Source organism: Muntiacus reevesi, chromosome 8, assembly GCF_963930625.1.
Source record: "Muntiacus reevesi chromosome 8, mMunRee1.1, whole genome shotgun sequence".
Classification (NCBI taxonomy): domain Eukaryota; kingdom Metazoa; phylum Chordata; class Mammalia; order Artiodactyla; family Cervidae; genus Muntiacus; species Muntiacus reevesi.
This window is the reverse complement of record NC_089256.1, coordinates 58,043,153-58,065,538: the sequence shown is the minus strand read 5'-3', so window position 1 is coordinate 58,065,538 and position 22,386 is coordinate 58,043,153. Positions and strand designations below refer to the sequence as shown.

General features: G+C 41.5%; 1 protein-coding gene and 1 long non-coding RNA gene across 3 annotated transcripts in view; one reads left to right on the top strand and one right to left on the bottom strand.

The window, feature by feature from the left end:
* MASP1 (MBL associated serine protease 1) overlaps positions 1-11,388 on the bottom strand; it is a 70,012-nt gene extending 58,624 nt beyond the window's left edge. Inside the window, exons 1-2 of one of the 2 annotated variants that reach the window (XM_065942313.1) lie at positions 11,054-11,388; positions 5,137-5,368 (exon numbers count right to left, since the gene is read on the bottom strand). In XM_065942313.1, the coding sequence (XP_065798385.1) occupies positions 5,137-5,368; positions 11,054-11,058 (237 nt within the window). In that variant the 5' untranslated portion in view covers positions 11,059-11,388. The remainder of the gene's footprint in view (positions 1-5,136; positions 5,369-11,053) is intronic. The other variant, XM_065942312.1, reaches the window with a different exon arrangement.
* LOC136173057 (uncharacterized) overlaps positions 10,524-22,386 on the top strand; it is a 30,497-nt gene continuing 18,634 nt past the window's right edge. The window contains exon 1 of the long non-coding RNA XR_010664167.1: positions 10,524-10,949. This is a non-coding gene — a long non-coding RNA (uncharacterized lncRNA). The remainder of the gene's footprint in view (positions 10,950-22,386) is intronic.

Here is a 22,386-nt window from a genome sequence, read left to right as displayed (position 1 = left end):
TAGAGAGGAATTTTCATAAAGTGAGAGTATCTGGACCACAGCCCTAGGGTCCTGCTCTTCTTCAAACTGCTGATGTGCAGTGTCAGCAATTCCGTCATCATGACCCTGATGGGCCAGGATGGGAAGGGCAGTCTGTGGGACTGTGGCTGGGCAGAAAGGATTCCTGTGAACTGGAGGTTCTTTGGTGGTCCTTTAAACACTCCCAGGCCTGCCAGGGGAATTCAGTCACAGAGTGAAAGATCCTCAGGACAGGAGTATTATCTCACAGGAAGGAAATGTATGATATTCAAAATTCCTTGGAAAAAGAACAGCACTAGAATGATATATTTACAAGTTCTCTTTAAATGACGTGTCACGAAGGCAACTCCAGCAGACTATGGTCGCTTAACGGAGTGCTTATGGCCAAGGAACTTAGAGAAGTGGCTGTTGTACCATATTATTACTATTTTCTGGCATTATCCTACCTAAGATAATGAAGATTTAGTGAGGTCATCTGGAAAGCTCTGGAAAAGAGAATTAAGATTAAAATTCTGGAGTTTTAGGAACCTTAGGGATCATCTCATCTTACTGCTCATGTAACAAATGAAAAAACAGAATTTTGTAAAGGGGCATTGACTTGTCTGAGGGTTATATGGCCAGCACACTCATACTTCATTCACATGAGAAGGAAGAGCCTCTTTCTCATTCATAGCCAGAAAAGCCACATATACTGAGGGTAGAAGGTTAGGGAGAGAATGCAATTTTAAAAACTCAGTGGGTTTCAACTAGATGTGGAAGGCTTCTGGGTTTGAAAGCTTCTGAGTTCTCAGATGGAAATACTAGTCTTGTACCTGAATTGAGAACTTAGGGAGCATTTAAGCTGTAATTGGGGCTTCCCAATTGGGCTTCCCTGATAGCTCAGTTGGTAAAGAATCCATCTGCAATGCAGGAGACCCTGATTCAGTTCCTGAGTCGGGAAGATACACTGGAGAAGAGATAAGCTACCCACTCCAGTATTCTTGGGCTTCCCTTGTGGCACAGCTGGTAAAGAATCTACCCACAATATGGGAGACCTGAGTCTGATCCCTGGGTTGGGAAGATCCCCCAGAGAAGGGAAAGGCTACCCACTCCAGAACTGGCCTGGAGAATTCCATGGACTGTATAGTTCACGAGGTCTCAAAGAGTCAGACACGACTGAGCGACCTTCACTTTCACTTTCAGGTAGTGCTAGTCACAGAGAACCTGCCTGCCAGTGTAGGAGATGTGAGACGGGAGTTCGATCCCTGAATTGGGAAGATCCCCTAGAGGAGGGCAGGGTAACCCACTGTAGTATTCTTGCCTGGGAAATCCCATGGACAGAAGAGCCTGGAGGGCTACAATCCATAGAGTTGCAAAGAGTCTGACACAACTGAAGCAATCTAGCGTGTGCCCATGCATGCACACAAACTGTAATTCCTACAAGCTGTGACCTTCAGGGGGACCAAGGAAGCTAAGTAAGCAGAGTGAGCTTCTGAGCCACCTTCAGCCCCAACAGCCCCACTTCTGTCTCCTGAATCAGGACTACGAGAAGATTTCTAAGAAGAAAAACGTCCACTGGGGAGAAAGTATTTGAAAAACAACAACAGCGTGCGTCTAGGTGGGTCTCCAGCATCCCTCCGCAGCTTGACATTCCATAAGTTCTTGAGTCTAGGAGGGGAACTCTGCCAGGCGTGTGTGAGCAGGGGAACTGGGCCTGTCTCCACGTGAGCACCAGCTGACAGCTGATCAGGGTGCAGTGTCCTGTGAAGGAAGGCCTACTCAGGCCCCATGGCTGCTAAAACCTCTGCAGAGGGGCCAGTGATGGTGCTGGACAGCATTCTGGAAGGAAGTGAACTGTGCCAGCCCGAGGAAAGACATACCTCTGTCCAGTATGTTAATCCCTCCTAAAGGAATTGGGAAAACTGCCGGGCACTTCAGATAGGTGGCTCAAACTCTGCCTTGTCTCACCCAGACTGATTCTTTGCTGTGCTCAGAGGTCACAAGTATAATTTTGGAGCAGAGAGTGTTAAAAGACTGTCTTGTCCACTCCAGATCATTCGGGAGTTAGTGGCGGATCTGGGACCAGAACAGAAAGTTCCCAAACTCCAGGCAAGGACCCAGAGCATGCTGCCCTTCCAGAGGGCCTAGTCCCATCTCCTTGAATTTTCAGGAAGATGTCATATCACCCTGGATAGAAGTCATCAATTAACCTGCAAAATATTCTCCAGGCAGAAAAGCTAAGCTTTGGGTATAAATGTATTCCAGTGTCCCTAATTCAGGGTCAGAAGAGGTCTTCATGTTCTATTATGGCCCTTGAAAAGTACAGTGTTTTTGTTTTTTTTTTTCCATTACAAAATAGCCAATGTCAACTCCTTAATCTATCTTATCAGGAGAATCCACTTATTTGGGAGCAAAGGACGGGGTTACGTCCTCTATTGTGTGTTTATCATCTTGGTAATGGAGTTCTGTGTGTGCTGTGCTTAGTCACTCAGTTGTGTCCGACTCTTTGCAACCCCATGGACTGCAGCCCACCAGGCTCCCCTGTCCATGGGGACTCTCCAGGCAAGAATACTGGAGTGCGTTGCCATGCCCTCCTACAGGGGATTTTCCCAATCAAGACATCGAACCCAGGTCTCCTGCATTGAAGGCAGATTCTTTACCAGCTGAGCCAGCAGGGAAGCCCCAAAGGTGTCCTAATACGGTCAGACTTGACCTCTGTCTCAAAAAGAGGAAAACTTGTTAGAAAAAAAAAATTGCAAATGAATTGAGAGTGAATTCTTGCAGTGGAGGGATGGGAAATAATGAAAATAAGTCATTGTCACAGCTAAAGAAAAAAAAATATGCAATTTCTGTGGTCTTGAGGCCTCAACTACTAATAAAGGCAAATGTTTCCACTGGCAAAATTTCTAGATGTTTGATATGTTTGAAAGCAGATAAAAAGCAGTTAGGAAGTTCACATTTAGCCTTGTCTAAATCAATGGAATTTACTTTTGTATTAAGCCAATGTTTGGTCATTTTCCTTCTGCTAAGTTCACTCTCCAACCTAAATATTTGAGAATAAAATGGTGGTACAGCCAACATTAGCTAGGGGAATGGGCTGGGGGATTCTGCTAACCAAATGCCCCTTACTCATAATACATCTGGGATCCTGGAGTTCGGTTCTTCCAGAGGCTAGATTATATCCTAGAAGACATAACTAACCTGTTTGTTAGAAATTTCCGTTTACGATGATGAACACTTAGGGCCTTGGTGAATACTCCCTGTTTGATCTTTGTGACTCTGAGAAGTTGGCTCCATTTGTAATGAACTTAGAGAAACTGTATTCGATCTAGATTACCAAGCCACATCATCTCTGAGAGCAGATAGTTACAACATTTCTCATTCTTTCTTTGTCAATTTTTTATCATCATTACTCTTTTCCACCTTGTGTAATGGCTTTTTTTCTAGGCTCATCTCTTTAGTAATGGACTAGATTTCTGGGTCCTTAAATTCTCACAGTTCCTAGCACAGGACATTCAAAGATGGGCAGTGGCACAGAGAGAGCAACGGTTCTCACATGTGGAGCTTTTGCTCCTCTGGGGCTATTGATAACTGCTGGGGGCATTTTTGGTTGTCACAACTGGAATGTGAGTGCTATTGACATCCAGTAAGTGAAGCCAGGGATGCTGCTAGAAATCCTATAATTTGCAGAATAGCTTTCTTCAGCAAATAATTATCTGGCTCAAAATGTCAATAGTGCTAAAATTGAAAAACTGTGCCATGGAGGACCAATTTTAGAAAGTTTTTAGTCACAGAAAACTTGCTTTAAATGGGATACTTGATGCATATCCAACATATGTAATCAGCAACACTCACCATTCAAAATGAGTTAATCAGGGTGGGAGTTCACAGCCCCACTTACTAGGCTTCCCCGGCCCCTGCCCCGGTGCCCTTGTCACCCTCTGCGGTATCCTAGGGCTCAGTGGAGTACAGCTTGTGATCAGTTTGGCGGAGCCAAAAGAATGCAGTATTGAAAGTCATAAGACATGAATTTGGAATCTTGACCTGTCATTTACTAGCTGTACAACCTTGGGTGAGTTGCTTCACCTTCTTGGGGTTGTGTCTTTGCCTATAAATGGGAGAGCAATACCTATCTCATAGGATTGTTTTAAAAGTTGAACGAGATTATAAGTGTAAAAACATCTTGTCAACTCACTTCTTTGCTGATGATCAAACATTCTGGTTAATACCAGGTTAATTCTTACTGAATTACGGCTGTAGAAAAATGAAACTATACTAATACCAAAAGTATAGGAAGTCTGTGCTAGAGTGGTTTGATAAGAGCTTCTTCCAGGAAGCCAAAGAGAGGTTATAAGTAGGTTCTTAGGTCTTCATCTCTTTTTGAACCAGATACAACTATGATGTGTGTCATCTCTCAGAAGTACTTTGACCTTTCTTAGCTCCACTTTCAGAAGAGAACAGCTTCTATGGCATTGCTTGTGAGTACTTTCTAAATCCTCAGAAATTGTTGTTTGATGCTGCAATCATTTCCTGCTCCTCTTCCCTTTGTTTTTTACATCCATCATCACATCCATCTCCTGTGGTGACCCTTTACTGTTGCCCATACTCTTTGCTGATAAAATCCAAACTCTTTAGCATTACATTCAAAGCCCTTCAGAATCTCACTCCAATCCAACCTTCCAACCTCACCTTTAATTTCCCTTGCAGCATACTCTACACTTCTCATTACCTTGATCATTACCTAGGGAACTGGACAATGTTTTCTAATGCCTCAGCTTTGGATATAACGATAGCTTTTACTCTGCAGTCTCTTTTGCTTGTTGGACTAAAGGTGACATTGGGGCAGAGGTTAGCAGAAATGGTAGACTTTGAGAACAGAAAGGAAAAGGGAAGGCTGTATTTGAGTAACACCTTGCCAATCTCATCTTCCCTTAAGATCTTTTCTAGGTCTTTCTACTCAACCTGCACCTAGCGTACCATCCGCAACCTTCATTTGTCGTGTTATGATATTGTATGTCTCCCTCACTGGATTGCCGGCCTGGGGGGCAAACACAGCATCTAATTCATCTAGGTTCCTCTAACTCTCAGCAGATTCTCTGGTAGGGAACCTGCCACGGTAAGGGAACATCAGGATCTCACCTTCACATAGTCGTATTCACAAAGGTAGGAGGATTCCAAGTTGAAGTGCATGAAGTAAAGCTTGATTCGAAATCCCTCTGGGACAGTGATATTCCAAGTCACCTCTGAATCACTTGGATAGGCATCCGGATAGCCAGGAGACTGGATCTGGCCAAACATGTTGTTAAGCTCCACAAGGTGGGCTGAGGCCTTCAGCAAGGAGAAGCACAGAGCATGACAAAGAAGGAGCCACCTGAAAGACATGAACGGATTCACTCACACTCAGATGACGGTCCTTGTCATTTAACTAAATCAACAGCCAGGAGACCAAGTTCCCAGCCTGTCCCTGACTTGCTGTAATTATTTTTCCCTTATGGGCCTTGCTTATCCACTGCATAACACTGGAGGATAGTAACTTGATTTCTAAGGTTTCTCCCAGTTGTGCTCTTTTAAAGATTCTGTAATAGTATTAAACTTTCCCAGAAAATATCATATTTGGGACTCTGAGACATATTGTTTTTTGGTTTAGAATATAAATTTCATAGGTAAAAAGTGATATAATTTCTTCAGCTCAGCTTAATTTAAGAATCATAAACTCTTGATTCAATTTTCTAAAAAGTAATAGTAACATGGAAATATTGAGATAAGGCTTGTACTCGATGATGGGATCTGCAGTACCTTAAACAAATTTAACAAAATTAATTAAGAAATATAAAATTTTGAATTAAGAAGAAATGACCAAAACAAGTTTTTTTCCCCTCCCCTTTGACAAGTGTTCTTGTAAAAGGATCAAAAACTTACAATCTATTTCCAGTTGTAGGACTCCAAGATAATAGACTGTTAAGTATAAGGGGCATGGGAAATTCAACTAAAACTTACAGAACACACCCAAGTAGCTGATGCAATAATGAGGCAGAATGTCTAAGGCTTGTCAAAAACCTAATGGTCAATGTACAGTACAACCAAGGCATCCAATAGATTGTTCCTCTGCAAGACTCAAGGACCTTGAACTCAAACATCCCCAACCTGGCTCGTCAATTTCTCCCCTAAATCTTATTTATTCTGATTCCTATGTTTTGGAAACCCGTCTGTTTCTCCTCAGTCAATTAATTTAAATGTTCGTATCTGAACTATTGCTACTGAATCCTAACTGATTTCCTTGGGCCCCATTTCACGCCATTTAGCAATCTTCTGCCAAATCTGATTTTCTAAAACACAGACGTGTCCATGTGGCTTCGCTGTGCCCGCAGGGCAAAGCATCTGCTACTGGGGTGGCTGATGAGCCCCTTTTGATCTAGTGCTGATTTGCCTGCTCAGCTTCATCTCATACCAGCCGGAGGCAGATCATTCTGGAAGCATGCTACACCCATCCGGGCCTCGACTCCATCACACATGCCCCACTCATTCCTCACCTGGTCATCTCATTTATCCTCCACCATCCAGCTCAAAGCTTCCCAGGATACCATGGAATATCCTTCACTCCAGATTGCAGCTCCTTGTACATGCTTCCAATTAGAGCAATGCTTTAGGCACAGCCCTGAAGTTAGGTGTATTTGGGTTCAAATCCCAGCTCACTTCCTTATTGGCTGTGAAACCTTGGGGAATTAGTCTCTGAGTTCAGGTTTCCTCAAATGTAAAGTGAAGATTATAGTTTCTAATTTACAGAGCTCACATGAATATTAAGATGATGTATGTAAAGGACCCAATATAAAGCCTAGTATATAATAGATGATGAATGAATGAATGAGCTAAAGCATGAATGTGGGGCCAGAGTCTTATTAATATATAGTCTAAAAAGTAAGTTCTGGGGAATTATACCAGCATTTTAACATTAATAGTTAGAATCTGACTAATCAGAAAGTTGTTTCTCCCAACCTACCCCGCCCTGCTCAGTAAAAAAATGCATATATGTGTCTATATGCATTTATATGAATTTTTGAGTGTATAAACACAATGAGGTAACTGCAATGAAATTATCTAGCTGTCTTATATAATATTTACATAAAAGGTAAATACATAAGTGAAAAAAGGCCTAGAAGGGTATCACTGGGGTATTAACAGTAGTTATCTCTGAAGTGGTAACATAAAATTACACTCAATAAAAATGAGTGCTTTCAATTTTACTTTTGTGTATGTAAAATGTTCAAATGTGCCTGGAAGGACCTTGTGCTATTTATTCAATTAAGAAAAATAGACGTAAATTTTTTCCAAGGCCCCTACAATAGCAACACGTGAGATGCAACTAAGGAAACAAAATGTTTTCATCCAATTGCCAGGGTCAATATTTTTACAAACCAATCTGTGGAGGAAGGGCCTCCAAGGCAGAGAGAAAGGCAGGCATGGGTCCAAGCTCTCTGATGAAGTAGTAGGAGAGGTAAGTCTGAAAACTCTGGCTTGCAGGGGTCAGGCAGCCCCACTTTGAAATGAGGAAATATACTGATATTTCCAACCTGCACTGGAAATTCTGGTTAAGTGCCTCTTAAGAAGGGGAGGGCACTGGTCTTGGGTTGAAAGAGGTGGATTCCAGTCCAGACTTTGACTTCATTCCCATCTCGGGGAAGTCATGTAAGGTCTCTCTCTCAACTTCTTCATTCATTAAGTGTTGATAGTAATGACACCCCCCGAGGCTGCTGTCACAGTAAAGGAGAATTGGAGAGTAAGTACTTTGTCAGATATCCAGCCCTAGTCAAACATTAGCTACTATTACCCCATCAGGCTGCTTCCCGAAAAGCAGGGGTTGGGAATGAGCTTTGGCTCCCAAACTGGACCCCCCTGCAATAGCAACACCCAGATTATGCAAGGCTGAAAGGTCAGCTTTCTTCACTTCTGCTTTTTTCACACCACATGGAGGAGACCCTGAGCTTCCTGCTGCTGCTGGTTCTGTCATGGGCTGGCCCAGGCGGATGGCTCCATCTATCCTCAGAGGCCTCAGACCACGTGTAGTAGGCAACTGGTCAGCGTAGGAGGAAGGCCTGTGAAGCACTCTGTTCTATTTTGTTTGCATTTCAAAACAGTTTCAAACATATGAAACAAATCTCTCTTTTCACATAATAAGCCTGAGCATATGCTCGCTTGCTTGCTTGCGGGGCTGCAAATCAAAGAATGCAAGTGGCGGCTTCCATTTCCCATCACGCTCTCTGAGTGTTTTTGGCTTCTTATCCACCAGGCACCGGCTGTACAAATTCTGACACCTGCTATCTATTCTCCGACTAATCAAAAAGTTTAGTTACATTTGTTTGAAATGTCACAAGTAATATATAAAGCCGGGATTTCATAAGCCCTACTGTAGGAGCAGCCTCTGAGGAATGCATAAAAAATGCCGGCATATAGCCATGGTTGTGGAACGAGTAGCACTTTCTATCCTTTCCATTCACTCCTCACTTCAGCCTACGCAACACCAAGACTGTTTTGGGATAGAAGAGTTGAAAAGGCCTGTGTAGATCTCTTTGACACTCTTACTTGACAGAGGACAAAAAGGATACCCCAAGAGGTGACATGTCATGCCCAGTGCCATATGGTGAGTTAGCTTCTACAGAAAGCAGCAATAACAAAGGCTCACAGGGGAAACTGGGTTCATGCCCATATCATGCCTCGGCATCTGGCCAAAGCAATTAAGTCTGTGAAAAATAATTCAAAAAACCCATAGCTTTATGTGAAAATTAAAAAAAAAATACTAATACAAAAGTCCCTCCCCAACAGATTTTAGTTTAATTGGTCTGGAGTGAGTCCTGGTCATTGGCATTTTTTAAAATGTACTATAGATTGTTCTAATGCACAGCTAGGGTTGAGAGCTGTTATGTAGAATAATATATTTGGTTGAGAGTCTGGCACAGTATTATAGAAAGAAATCCTAAACTTGGAGCCCAAAGATCCGGATTTGGGTCTGGGCTTTTTCAAGATCATCAGTGTGGCTTTGGGCAAGTTGCTTAACTCTTTTATCCTCCTGTCTCCATAAACCCTTACCTCATCCAAAATCTGAAGACCAGATGCGATAAAGACTTTACAAGGGCTTTGCAAACTCTGAAGTGTTGTGTCTGTATGAGGCAAGACCTTTTAGAGACTTCTAGTGGAGCACTTTTCCAGGAGAAGTTTTTCTATTGAATAACTGAATTCAATTCAGCCAGTATTGATTGTATGCAATGAAATGATTGTATGTATGAAACAGACATTATGCTAGGTACGAGGCATACAAAGGTGAACAAGCCACAGATCCTATTCCTTAAGGAACTAGGCTTGGAGGAGGAGGTGGACATTTCAACATGATAATACTAAGAGAGGTAACTCCCAAGGACAGAAAAAGCACAAAGGATAAGATGCTGACTCTGGGGAAACTGAGTGGGGAAGAGGAGGTGATGTTTGAGCAAGCTTGAAAGATAGAGTCTTGTGGAACAGCGGTCCCCAACCCCTGGGCTGGCCGAGGACTGGTACCAGTCTGCCGCCTGTTAGGAACTGGGCTGGTCAGCTGGAGGTGAGCAGCGGACCAGTGAGCAAAGCTTCATCTGTCACTCCCCGTAGCTTGCATTATTGCCTGAAGCCTGAACCCCTCCCTCCTTCCCCCCATACCTGGAAAATTTTCTTACATGAAACCGGTCCCTGGTACCAAAAAGATTGGGGACCACTGCTCTAGAAAAAGGGGAAATAAGAGAGCTAAGGGATGAGGAAATGCCAAGACAGAACTGATCATCGGCCCTATAGTTTGGTATGGCTGGGGTCCTGGGTGGTAGGGTGAAGGCTTGAATGGTGGACAGATGAGTCAAATTGTCATTCCATGTAGAGGGGCATAAACCTCATCTCTTTCAGGAGAAAGGAAAATGAAGTTAGACAGCAGGGTTAACATTACAATGGATTTAAAAAGAACAGAGCGATTGGATTAACCTTAAAGACCTGATTATCTGTCTAAACCACAGGTAATCTTGAGTTCAAAGAGTTAACACAGCCTGAAGCCCCTCATTGGCCCCAGACCCTGAAAAGTTGCTAGGTGACTGCAGAAGAGAAACAAATAGAAACCCTTTTTCAATTGAGAGTAAAATTAACGGGAAATAGAGGTGTTCAGAGACTTAACACGTCTCTGGAGTGTTCGTTTTTTCTTTTTTGTATTTTTAACAGTATAAGCACTTGTAAGTAGTAAAAATAATTATGGTGGCTGGATTTTGACACTTGGAAAACTTATAAGCAATGTCTAGTAACAAGCAGCTAGTAACTAAGTATAGGCTGAGACATTGGAAATATTGAAGAGCTTGGAAACAATTGCAATTTAAAATCCTAGGTTCAGAATCGGGAAGACTTTTTTTTTTCTTTTTAATTTGAGATATCCCTTTAAGAGTCATTTGGTGCAATTCATAGCCTGATTCATGCGACTGGCGGCCTCTGATTTCAGTAATAAATGCAGAAATTTATAGGGGACTGTAAAATGTGGACAGGTTTTTGCTTTTCTAAACTGAGGTTTAAACTAGCAAACTTCTGAAGGTTTAAGAAGCCACAGAGCTGAGCAATGGGGATCTGGTTTCTTTTCCGGTCAGAGCAAATAAACACACAAACACATATTTAACTCACAGAGTGTTGGAAGAGAGAAACCAGTGTTCTTTTTAAAGAAGGAAAACAAAAACTCAGCCTTGTGGGCAACAGGAGGAAAGTCACACTGGCCGGCGGGCAGCACCCTGCGTTGGCAGAGGAGAAATCTGAGCTCCAGCGGCACCGGCGGCATTTGCACAGAGCCACAGCCTCCCGTTTCAAGTTGCAAGTCCCTGGAGTCCCAGGCAAGGCCCCAGCCTGGCTCCCTTCTCAGAGCCCCGAGAACTGATGAGGAGCCCCTGCACCAACCACAGGACACGCAGGTGAGTCTGCCCAGAGACAAGGTCAGACCTTCCAGGGCTACTTGGCATCTGGTCCCTGAAAGCTGCCCTCCCCACCCCGTGCCCACTTCTGCCCTGACACTCACCTCATTTTCCTGCCTTGAGTGCTCCTGGCTGCCTGGTCCCCTTGGCCTGACTGTCCGCGAGCTCGTCCCCAGTGTGGTATCAGCCTTATCTTTGTTCTGAGGTCCCTGTGTGACTCTGGAATTGGCTGGCATTCTCCATTCAGGTCACGCCTTCCCCTGCCTGCAACAGATCCCCTCTCCCCCTCTCTCCCTCTGCCTTCTCCTCTCTCTCTCTCCTCTGACTTGCTCTTACACACACTCAGAGGGACCTGACAGAACAGAATCTGTCTTCTTCCTTACAAGATCTCCTCCTCCAGTTCCCTCCTTCATCCTGTACGGCTGCTTCCAGCTCCCGGGAGAGAATCACTGAGGAGCTCGAATAGGTATTTGTATCACCGCGTGTGTGCGTGCGTGTGCGTGCGTGTGTGTGTGTGTGTGTGTGTGTATAGACAGTGAAGAGGGACAACGTCAGCTCTCCCCAGACTCCCTTGCCAGATGGCTATAATTCTCTGCTCGTCTTCAGGACACTGGCAAAAGGACATCAATTAACCAAGGACAACACTAAGAAGGCAATTCTAATATCTACACTAGGTAAATCCCAAAGCTTGTCTGTCTGCAAACAACCACAGGCTTCCTGGTGAACCGAGCAGCTGGCTGGACTTGTGAACGAGCGGCCAGTCCTTCAGTTGGCTGGTTATTCCTCACCAGCTGAAAGTGAGGCTTGAGCTTTTTACCAACTTGGACTGTGCCGGGGCCTGATACCACCCGGGGAGGACCCACTGCAGCCAGAGAGCCTCACACCCCATGGCTGTGAAGAGACCTGGGCCTGTGTACATGGCTAGACCCAGGGATTGTGGAGAAAACAGCACCAGATCTCAGCCAAGCTGAATAAGGAAATCCCTTTCTTCACAACAATGACCACCAGTCCTGAACAAGGCGAGGGATGTCTGGTTATAAAAAGCACAGTTCACTGAGATCACCTTTTCTGTGCTAGGCACAGGATTAGGTGCAGACATCATCTCAATTACTTCCACAAACTTGAGAGGGTCACACTATCGTACCCATTTTACAGACAAGAAAACTGAGGTGAGAGAGTCCATAACTTGCCTAGATTATCCAGCCTCCTATTACTCCTACTGCTGTCACAGCTAGCAGTTAATATTTACTGAGCACTATGTGCCAGGTACTGTTCTAATAATGGGTTAACTGCTTTTGATTCTCTTTACATTTTGCAAAGCTGAGTAGTAATATTATTCCTGCTTCCAGATGAAGAAACTGCTCAGAGAGTTTAAGTAAGATACCCAAGATCACACAGCTAGAAAGTGATGGGGAAAAATCTGAGCTGGTATCCACTGTGTTGTGCTGCCTCTCACTAACATATTATAGTGCATATGGCATTACAAATACATAGCACAGTCACAGAGAAACTCAATTTGAGGCATTTTTTGAAAAGAGCAATTAGAGTCAGAGTTAGCTATAATCTTTCCTTTCTATTTAAGCGAACTGTATACTTTGGACTCAATAGTTAACATCTCTGATCCTATTTCCTCATCTGGAAAATAGGAGTTGCTGTGAGACTTAAAGGAAATTATCCTTATTCGTTTTTAGTTGTTCAGTGTACTCAAGAGACGACTCCCACCCCTTCCAAGCAAGGAGGCAAACACATGCATTCTCCACACTCTGATAACACTGCTTTGGCACATTTTGGGGGAACAATGCCTTGAATCTTGCTGAAGTTCTCCTTGTTCCATTTTTTTCTCCAGTTTCTCTATTTTATCACCTTTAAAAGTCAACTTCGCTAAGCTGGGCATTATTAAGAGGGTGTGTTTGATATTGTGGGTGCAAGTATATGCGATGAGGAAATGTTTGAACCAGGCACTGTTTTAGCAAAATAATACTTTCTGGTTTAGGCAACAGGAGAAAAAAAACAAACCCTTTAAAAGTCCCATTAAGACCCAGAGGGATCGGGTAGAGGGGGGGGGGGGGGTATCAGGATGGGGAATACATGTAAATCCATGACTGATTCATGTCAATGTATAACAAAACCCACTACAATATTGTAAAGTAATTAGCCTCCAACTAATAAAAGTAAATGAAAAAAAAATAAATGATGGCTATTAGACTTTAAAAAGTAAATGATGGCTATTAGACTTTAAAAAAATAAAAATAAAATAAAAGTCCCATTAAGAAGACTCACAGGCTCCTCAGACATCAAATAACTCTCACACAACATTTTAATGATTTAAGTGTAAATGAATCAGAAACACATGGACTGCATTTCTCTTGGAATATACAAGCATTTTAAAACCAAGAGAGAAAGAACTTGGCACGAAGCACCCTGCACCATGCAGAGGGCCCTGCCCACTAAAGACATTCCCTCCATTAGTGCTGCAGATGAGCTGGCCCTCTCCTAATTTAGGGCACATCCAGAGAAATGCAGTCATTTGTTCTGGGCAGAGAGGGGAGAGTTTGGGAGGGAAAGCCATCAGCTTCTCCTTGTAAAGTGTCACAGAGCCACTGAGCCTCCCAGAATAATTTCCTATGTTTTTTTTTAAGGCTGCCAACGCTCAATGGGAGGCATTTGAAATATGTTCTGAGCCAAAGTTCTGCCAATATACAGCAGAGCTGATATGTGCTTCCTTGGGAGTTAGCCAAGGCTCAGATGGAATCTGCGTGACAACTGTGGCTTGGGACTGATCTGGCCTGGATTCAGGGCAATTTCCCATTGTGTGGGGCTGCACTGGTGATACAGTCCTGATCTTTTGATAAGAACGTCCTGGGGCAACATGAATAAATCATGAAGAGTGGGAGGAATGGGAAAGACAGTGGTCTAGGAATAGACTCAAACATGGGTAACTCATATGTGACCTTGGGCAAGTCACCTACTTTCTCTGCTGCAGGAGGGGAAGGAGAGACATCAGTTTCCTCCACTATAAACTCAGGGGATAGGAGTCCATTGGGAGCATGGAGCACATATAAATGTGAGTGTGAGGACTATGGAATGAAATTGCAGTGGGGGTGGTGAGGTGAATTGCTAATAATCTGTTAAAAGTCAAAGAGGTCAGAGTGGCCTTCTAGTCTTGACACTTGCTTTTATCTGTGGTCATAATATCATTACATCACTCAGGATTCAATCATAGGTATTCAGAAAGATAATTTCTAAGAAGATTCAATTCGTTTTAAAAAATGGTGATGAAAAGGTTAACATACTATTTAGGAAACTAACAGTATGTCAGTTAGAATCATAAAAGTGTAGAATGATGGATGTTGGCTCAAGATCCCGTTTATAGTAAGGGAAATGGATCAGAAACCTACTACTAAGAGAGTAAATACTACAGCATTCCTGCAACTAGAACAGGGCTTCGTTTACATGTTCTATCAAAGTGTTTATTATATACAACTCTTGAGCACAGACTTTCTGGAATTCCATGAATGCGTTGGAAAATGTAAAATATTTGGGCAAAGAGTTTTTATTGGCCAACTGTGAATCCAGGCTTCCTATAGAATATCTAAAAACTGATAAATGGCCCCAAAGATTACACCTCAGAATTAAATTTTGGGTTATTCAATACACTGACTGACAGAATGCTGGAAACCCTGACTTCAGAACCTATCAGGTCATCAGAATAACATGGGAAATTAAAAAAATAACAATGCTTGAGCTTCATCTCAGAGGATTCAAATTCAGTGAATCTTGGGAGGGGCTCTTGAATCTATAATTTTAAAAGCTCCCGTGCACAAGTGTCCCATTTTGGGAGGATGATCAGCATCTAGAGCCTTGGACTCCTGACCCTAAATCCAGCTCTCTTTCCCCTCATCTGTAGGCCCCTGATCCTGCCTGTGGACTTCGAGCATTCCTGAGCCATGTTGTCATGTGACTGCAAGAATTTAGGGGACGGGAAAATAATTTATATGCAAAAAATAAACCAGGCTCTATTATGGGCTGAAATGCACTCCTCCAAAATCCATATGCTGAGGCCCTAACCCCCAGTATTTCAGAATGTGTTTGGAGACAGGATCTTTAAAGAGGTGATTAAACTGGAGGTTGTTAAGGTGGGCTCTAATCCAGTATGACTGGTATCCTTATAAGAGGAGGAGATTAAGATACATACCGCACAGAGGAAAGATGGGGTGGGGAGACAGCCATCTGTGAGCCAAGGAGAGAGGTCTCAGAAGAACAACCTTGATCTTGAACTTCCTGAAAATACCAGCCAACACCTTGAGCTTGAACTTCCAATCTTCCAAACTGTGAGAAAATAGATTTTTGCTGTTTAAGCTATTTAGTCTCTGATCCTTGGTCATGCAGCTCTGGCAAACTAACACAGACTGTCTAATAGAAGTTCTCCCGAAGCGTAAGCCCATACCACCACAGTGTCAAGCTAATTTCAAGCACCACATACATGGAATTAACAAATACTGGGCCAGTTAAGGTTTTGTTTGGTAGGTGATAAGAGAAACCTTGATTAGTGCTGAAACAGAGCTTATTTTCCTTGTGTAGCAAGAAGTGAGGCAGAAGGTAGGCCTGGGGACATTTTCTGGTTTTTTCTGTTCTGCCAGTCCTAGGAGGGGTGATGTGCCCTAGAGTTAGGTACGTGAAACATAGACCATCTGTTATGGGCTAAATTATTTTCTCCCCAAATTCATATATTGAAGCCTTAACTCCCAGTATCTCAAAATATGAACATATTTGAAGATAGGAGCTTTAAGGAAGAGATTAAGTTAAAATAGGGCTGAATGGGCCTAATCTAATTGTTAATGTGAGAAGAGTTTAGGATACAGAAAACACAGTAGGGAGACCATGAGGGAATGCAGTACGAAGGCAGCCATCTGCAAGCCAAGGAAAAGGCTCTCAAAAGAAACTAAAGCTGCCAACACCTTGATCTTAGACTTCTGGCCTCTAGAACTGTGAGAAAATTAATTTCTTTTACTTGAGTGACCCAGTCTGTGGTATTTCAGTATGGCAGCCCTAGGAAGCTAATACATCATCTATACTTGCCTTACCTTTGCTCACCTAAATATGTTTAATACGATTCTTAGTTGCTATTCACTCATATTAGGTCTCCCCTGCCCCAGAAGTTCCTCAGATGCTAAGACCACATGGACCAAGAAGATACAACCATAGGACAGGATTACTTAGGCCTTCAGAAGCAAATGAACAGCAGGGGTCAGACTTTGTGAAAGGTCAGGGGATTCAGGATTATCACCTCCCTAACTCTCTAGTGCTGTGTTATGACCATTACTTTTCCAAACTCCTTCTAAATTCCCCTGCTTTTCTATCATTCTGGCACACTCTACTCATTTCTATTACTGTCATCTTCTAATTTCTTTATCCTATCCTCTGTTCCTTTCATTAATAACTTAGGCATGTGACACTATGCTCACCTCTCTCCCAATTCCTCCTGACATCCTGAGTGACAATGGCCTCTCATTGCTTGATCTCGTTTAATGATGATTTCTTCCATTTCACCATAGCCATCTACTTTGCTTATAGCCATATCTATGTCTGGAATCTTACCCTTGTGATACCCCATACCCTGATCACTGTCTCCCTTCTTTCTAAGTCTGACTTCTTCAATAACCCTAGAATTCAACCTCATCAGGATAGCCAGCCCTCTAACACAATTCCATTTCCAGTCTATCAGATTCTCTTGGCTTTATATCTTTTCTGAATTCCACAACCAATCACCATCACTCCTTATGGATTCTTTTTCTTCTTCTTCTTTGTTTAAAACCAGTTTCTTGACTTTCTTACTTCAGAGGAATGATTCTTCATATTTCTGGTAAATCATTGAGAATCTAATGAAAGCCACATTCCCTCTGTTTGGAATATCCTGAACAAGGCCACATAATTTACTCCCTCACTCCTTCAATTCTTTCTAAAAATGCCACCTTATTAGTGAGGTCCTTCCTGGCCACTCCATGCTATTCTATTCTCACCCCCATTTGCTCTCCCCATATCCTGCTTCATTTGTCTTTGTGGCACTAGCCACCAGCTAAGATGGTATTTATTTTAAGTTTTTATTGGTTTGTTGCTTGTTCTCCACCCCATTAGAATAACACTGTCTACAAGTGGATAAATATTTTTGTATTTTTTTGTTTACTGCTCTATTCCCAGTACCAAGAATAATGCCTTTGGCTTGCACAAAATAGGCCCTTAATAAACACTTGTGGAATGAGTTTTCTTCCAAGAAACATTTAATAGGCACTGTTCTTCAAATTTGGGATATAATTTCAGGGGCTTGATGGCGCTCCTAAAACCATGAAGCTCAGAAACTCAATCATAACCAGTCTTCTCACATATTTCTCATACATCCCACTATAGTTTTAAAAATCATTACATACTGATCACTAGCAAATCTGCTGCTTCTTTAGGCTAAATGTCTTCCCATAGTTCCTCATGCTCAAATCAAATGTCTATTCTCACCTCCACCTCAAGGTTCTATTAGGCAGAAGTCATTTTCTATATCCAACTTGCTCATTCTCTCATATGTACAATGTTCATGAACTACTATCAAATCCGAAATTCAGGCCAGATATTTGAGTGTCATCACTGACTTATTTTTTCCTTTTCTTCTCATCTGCCATCAATCAATAACTCCTATTGTTCATATATAAATATCTTTAAAATCCATCATTATGCATAGCATCCATTCCCCATTGCCCTTGCATTAGTGGAATGATTCACTAGTTTTCATTGGATTATTTCAATAACTTCTCATTGGTTTCTTTGCCTTTAGTACCACTCTTATAAGTATACAAGTCTCGTTAATTCTCTCCCTTTGCTAGACCTTTCAGATCCTTCCTTTGCCTAGGGAATAAAATAAAAATACCTTAGAATAGCCTTTGAGCCTTAAAATCGAATGCTGCCGTGAAATTGAAGTAGCCTGCAGTGCTGAGCCAACATGTGGAGGACAGCTGCCTGGAGAATGGCCTGGATCCACAGCAGACTTTGCCTAAGTGAGAAAGAAACTGTTGTGTGAAGCCACTGAACTCTTGGTATTGTTTGTTACTGTAGATAATTTAGCCTATTCTGACTGACACAATACTCTTACATGGGTATCCTTCCCCATAACCACCACGCCTACACATCACACTTTAATGTCTAGAACTGGTACCAAACTCGTTTCATATTCCAGATTTTATCATGCTCTCTCATGTCTGTAGGCACTTACATACTCGGTTCTATTGGTCCTTAATGCTATTTTCTTCCTCATTTGTCTACAGAACTTCCTCTTATTTATCATTTGAAATCTTTCTTAAACATCAGCTTCTCTGGAAAATTTTCCCCAATCATTCAACATGGAAGTAAACACCACCTTTGTTCCTTACACTTAAACTTTAAATTACACTTTATTTTATTTTTTTTTATTTATTTATTTTTTTTTTTTTAGGGCTGATCAACATTTAATGACTTTCTGTTTGGCTGACTATTATCCATTGCTGATTCAGAGACTAGTTAAAAGTCTTTATCTCCCACTGATTTTTCTTTTTTTTTTTTTTTTTAATATTATTTTATTAGTTGGAGGCCAATCACTTTACAACATTTCAGTGGGTCTTGTCATACATTGACATGAATCAGCCATATAGTTACACGTATTCCCCATCCCGATCCCCCCTCCCACCTCCCTCCCCACCCGACTCCTCAGGGTCCTCCCAGTGCACCAGGCCCGAGCACCTGGCTCATGTATCCCACCTGGGCTGGTGGTCCGCTTCACCATAGATAATATACATGCTGTTCTTTCAAAACATCCCACCCTCACGTTCTCCCCCAGAGTTCAAAAGTCTGTTCTGTACTTCTGTGTCTCTTTTTCTGTTTTGCATATAGGGTTATCGCCACCATCTATCTAAATTCCGTATATATGTGTTAGTATACTGTAATGTTCTTTATCTTTCTGGCTTACTTCACTCTGTATAATGGGCTCCAGTGTCATCCATCTCATTAGAACTGATTCAAATGAATTCTTTTTAACGGCTGAGTAATATTCCATGGTGTATATGTACCACAGCTTCCTTATCCATTCATCTGCTGATGGGCATCTGGGTTGCTTCCATGTCCTGGCTATTATAAACAGTGCTGCAATGAACATTGGGGTGCACGTGTCTCTTTCAGATCTGGATTCCTCAGTGTGTATGCCTAGAAGTGGTATTGCTGGGTCATATGGCAGTTCTATTTCCAGTTTTTTAAGAAATCTCCACACTGTTTTCCATAGTGGCTGTACTAGTTTGCATTCCCACCAACAGTGTAAGAGGGTTCCCTTTTCTCCACACCCTCTCCAGCATTTATTGCTTGTAGACTTTTGGATAGCAGCCATCCTGACTGGCGTGTAATGGTACCTCATTGTGGTTTTGATTTGCATTTCTCTGATGATGAGTGATGTTGAGCATCTTTTCATGTGTTTGTTAGCCATCTGTATGTCTTCTTTGGAGAAATGTCTGTTTAGTTCTTTGGCCCATTTTTTGATTGGGTCGTTTATTTTTCTGGAATTGAGCTTCAGGAGTTGCTTGTATATTTTTGAGATTAATCCTTTGTCTGTTTCCTCATTTGTTATTATTTTCTCCCAATCTGAGGGCTGTCTTTTCACCTTACTTATAGTTTCCTTTGTTGTGCAAAAGCTTTTAATTTTCATTAGGTCCCATTTGTTTATTTTTGCTTTTATTTCCAATATTCTGGGTGGTGGGTCATAGAAGATCTTGCTGTGATTTATTTCGGAGAGTGTTTTGCCTATGTTCTCCTCTAGGAGTTTTATAGTTTCTGGTCTTACATTTAGATCTTTAATCCATTTTGAGTTTATTTTTGTGTATGGTGTTAGAAAGTGTTCTAGTTTCATTCTTTTACAAGTGGTTGACCAGTTTTCCCAGCACCACTTGTTAAAGAGATTGTCTTTTTTCCATTGTATATCCTTGCCTCCTTTGTCAAAGATGAGGTGTCCATAGGTTCGTGGATTTATCTCTGGGCTTTCTATTCTATTCCATTGATCTATATTTCTGTCTTTGTGCCAGTACCATACTGTCTTGATGACTGTGGCTTTGTAGTAGAGTCTGAAGTCAGGCAGGTTGATTCCTCCAGTTCCATTCTTCTTTCTCAAGATTACTTTGGCTATTCGAGGTTTTTTGTATTTCCATACAAATTGTGAAATTATTTGTTCTAGTTCTGTGAAAAATACCGTTGGTAACTTGATAGGGATTGCATTGAATCTATAGATTGCTTTGGGTAGAATAGCCATTTTGATAATATTGATTCTTCCAATCCATGAGCACGGTATGTTTCTCCATCTGTTTGTGTCCTCTTTGATTTCTTTCATCAGTGTTTTATAGTTTTCTATGTATAGGTCTTTTGTTTCCTTAGGTAGATATACTCCTAAGTATTTTATTCTTTTTGTTGCAATGGTGAATGGTATTGTTTCCTTAATTTCTCTTTCTGTTTTTTCATTGTTAGTGTATAGGAATGCAAGGGATCATGGTGTATGATTTTTTTAATATGTTGTTGGATTCTGTTTGCTAGAATTTTGTTAAGGATTTTTGCATCTATGTTCATCAGTGATATTGGCCTGTAGTTTTCTTTTTTTGTGGCATCTTTGTCTGGTTTTGGAATTAGGGTGATGGTGGCCTCATAGAATGAGTTTGGAAGTTTACCTTCTTCTGCAATTTTCCGGAAGAGTTTGAGTAAGATAGGTGTTAGCTCTTCTCTAAATTTTTGGTAGAATTCAGCTGTGAAGCCATCTGGTCCTGGGCTTTTGTTTGCTGGAAGATTTCTGATTACAGTTTCGATTTCCTTGCTTGTGATGACTCTGTTAAGATCTTCTATTTCTTCCTGGTTCAGTTTTGGAAAGTTATACTTTTCTAAGAATTTGTCCATTTCATCCAAGTTGTCCATTTTATTGGCATAGAGCTGCTGGTAGTAGTCTCTTATGATCCTTTGGATTTCAGTGTTGTCTGTTGTGATCTCACCCTTTTCATTTCTTATTTTGTTAATTTGGTTCTTCTCTCTTTGTTTCTTAATGAGTCTTGCTAATGGTTTGTCAATTTTGTTTATTTTTTCAAAAAACCAGCTTTTAGCTTTGTTGATTTTTGCTATGGTCTCTTTAGTTTCTTTCGCATTTATTTCTGCCCTAATTTTTAAGATTTCTTTCCTTCTGCTAACCCTGGGGTTCTTCATTTCTTCCTTCTCTAATTGCTTTAGGTGTAGAGTTAGGTTATTTATTTGGCTTTTTTCTTGTTTCTTGATGTGTGCCTGTAATGCTATGAACCTTCCCCTTAGCACTGCTTTTACAGTGTCCCATAGGTTTTGGGTTGTTGTGTTTTCATTTTCATTTATTTCTATACATACTTTGATTTCTTTTTTGATTTCTTCTATGATTTGTTGGTTATTCAGAAGCGTGTTATTTAGCCTCCATATGTTGGAATTTTTAACAATTTTTTTCCTGTAATTGAGATCTAATCTTACTGCACTGTGGTCAGAAAAGATGACTGGAATGATTTCAATTTTTTTGAATTTTCCAAGACCAGATTTATGGCCCAGGATGTGATCTATTCTGGAGAAGGTTCCGTGTGCACTTGAGAAAAAGGTGAAGTTGATTGTTTTGGGGTGAAATGTCCTATAGATATCAATTAGGTCTAGCTGGTCCATTGTATCGTTTAAGGTTTGTGTTTCCTTGTTGATTTTCTGTTTAGTTGATCTATCCATGGTTGTGAGTGGGGTATTAAAGTCTCCCACTATTATTGTGTTACTATTAATTTCCTCTTTCATACTCGTTAGTGTTTGCCGTACATATTGCGGTGCTCCTATGTTGGGTGCATATATATTTATAATTGTTATATCTTCTTCTTGGATTGATCCTTTGATCATTATGTAGTGTCCTTCTTTGTCTCTTTTCACATCCTTTATTTGGAAGTCTATTTTATCTGATATGAGTATTGCGACTCCTGCTTTCTTTTGGTCTCCGTTTGCGTGAAATATTTTTTTCCAGCCCTTCACTTTCAGTCTGTATGTGTCCCTTGTTTTGAGGTGGGTCTCTTGTAGACAGCATATATAGGGGTCTTGTTTTTGTATCCATTCAGCCAATCTTTGTCTTTTGGTTGGGGCATTCAACCCATTTACATTTAAGGTAATTATTGATAGGTGTGGTCCCGTTGTCATTTACTTTGTTGTTTTGGGTTCACGTTTATACAACCTTTCTGCATTTCCTGTCTAGAGAAGATCCTTTAACATTTGTTGAAGAGCTGGTTTGGTGGTGCTGAATTCTCTCAGCTTTTGCTTGTCTGTAAAGCTTTTGAATTCTCCTTCATATCTGAATGAGATCCTTGCTGGCTACAGTAATCTAGGTTGTAGGTTATTCTCTTTCATTACTTTCAGT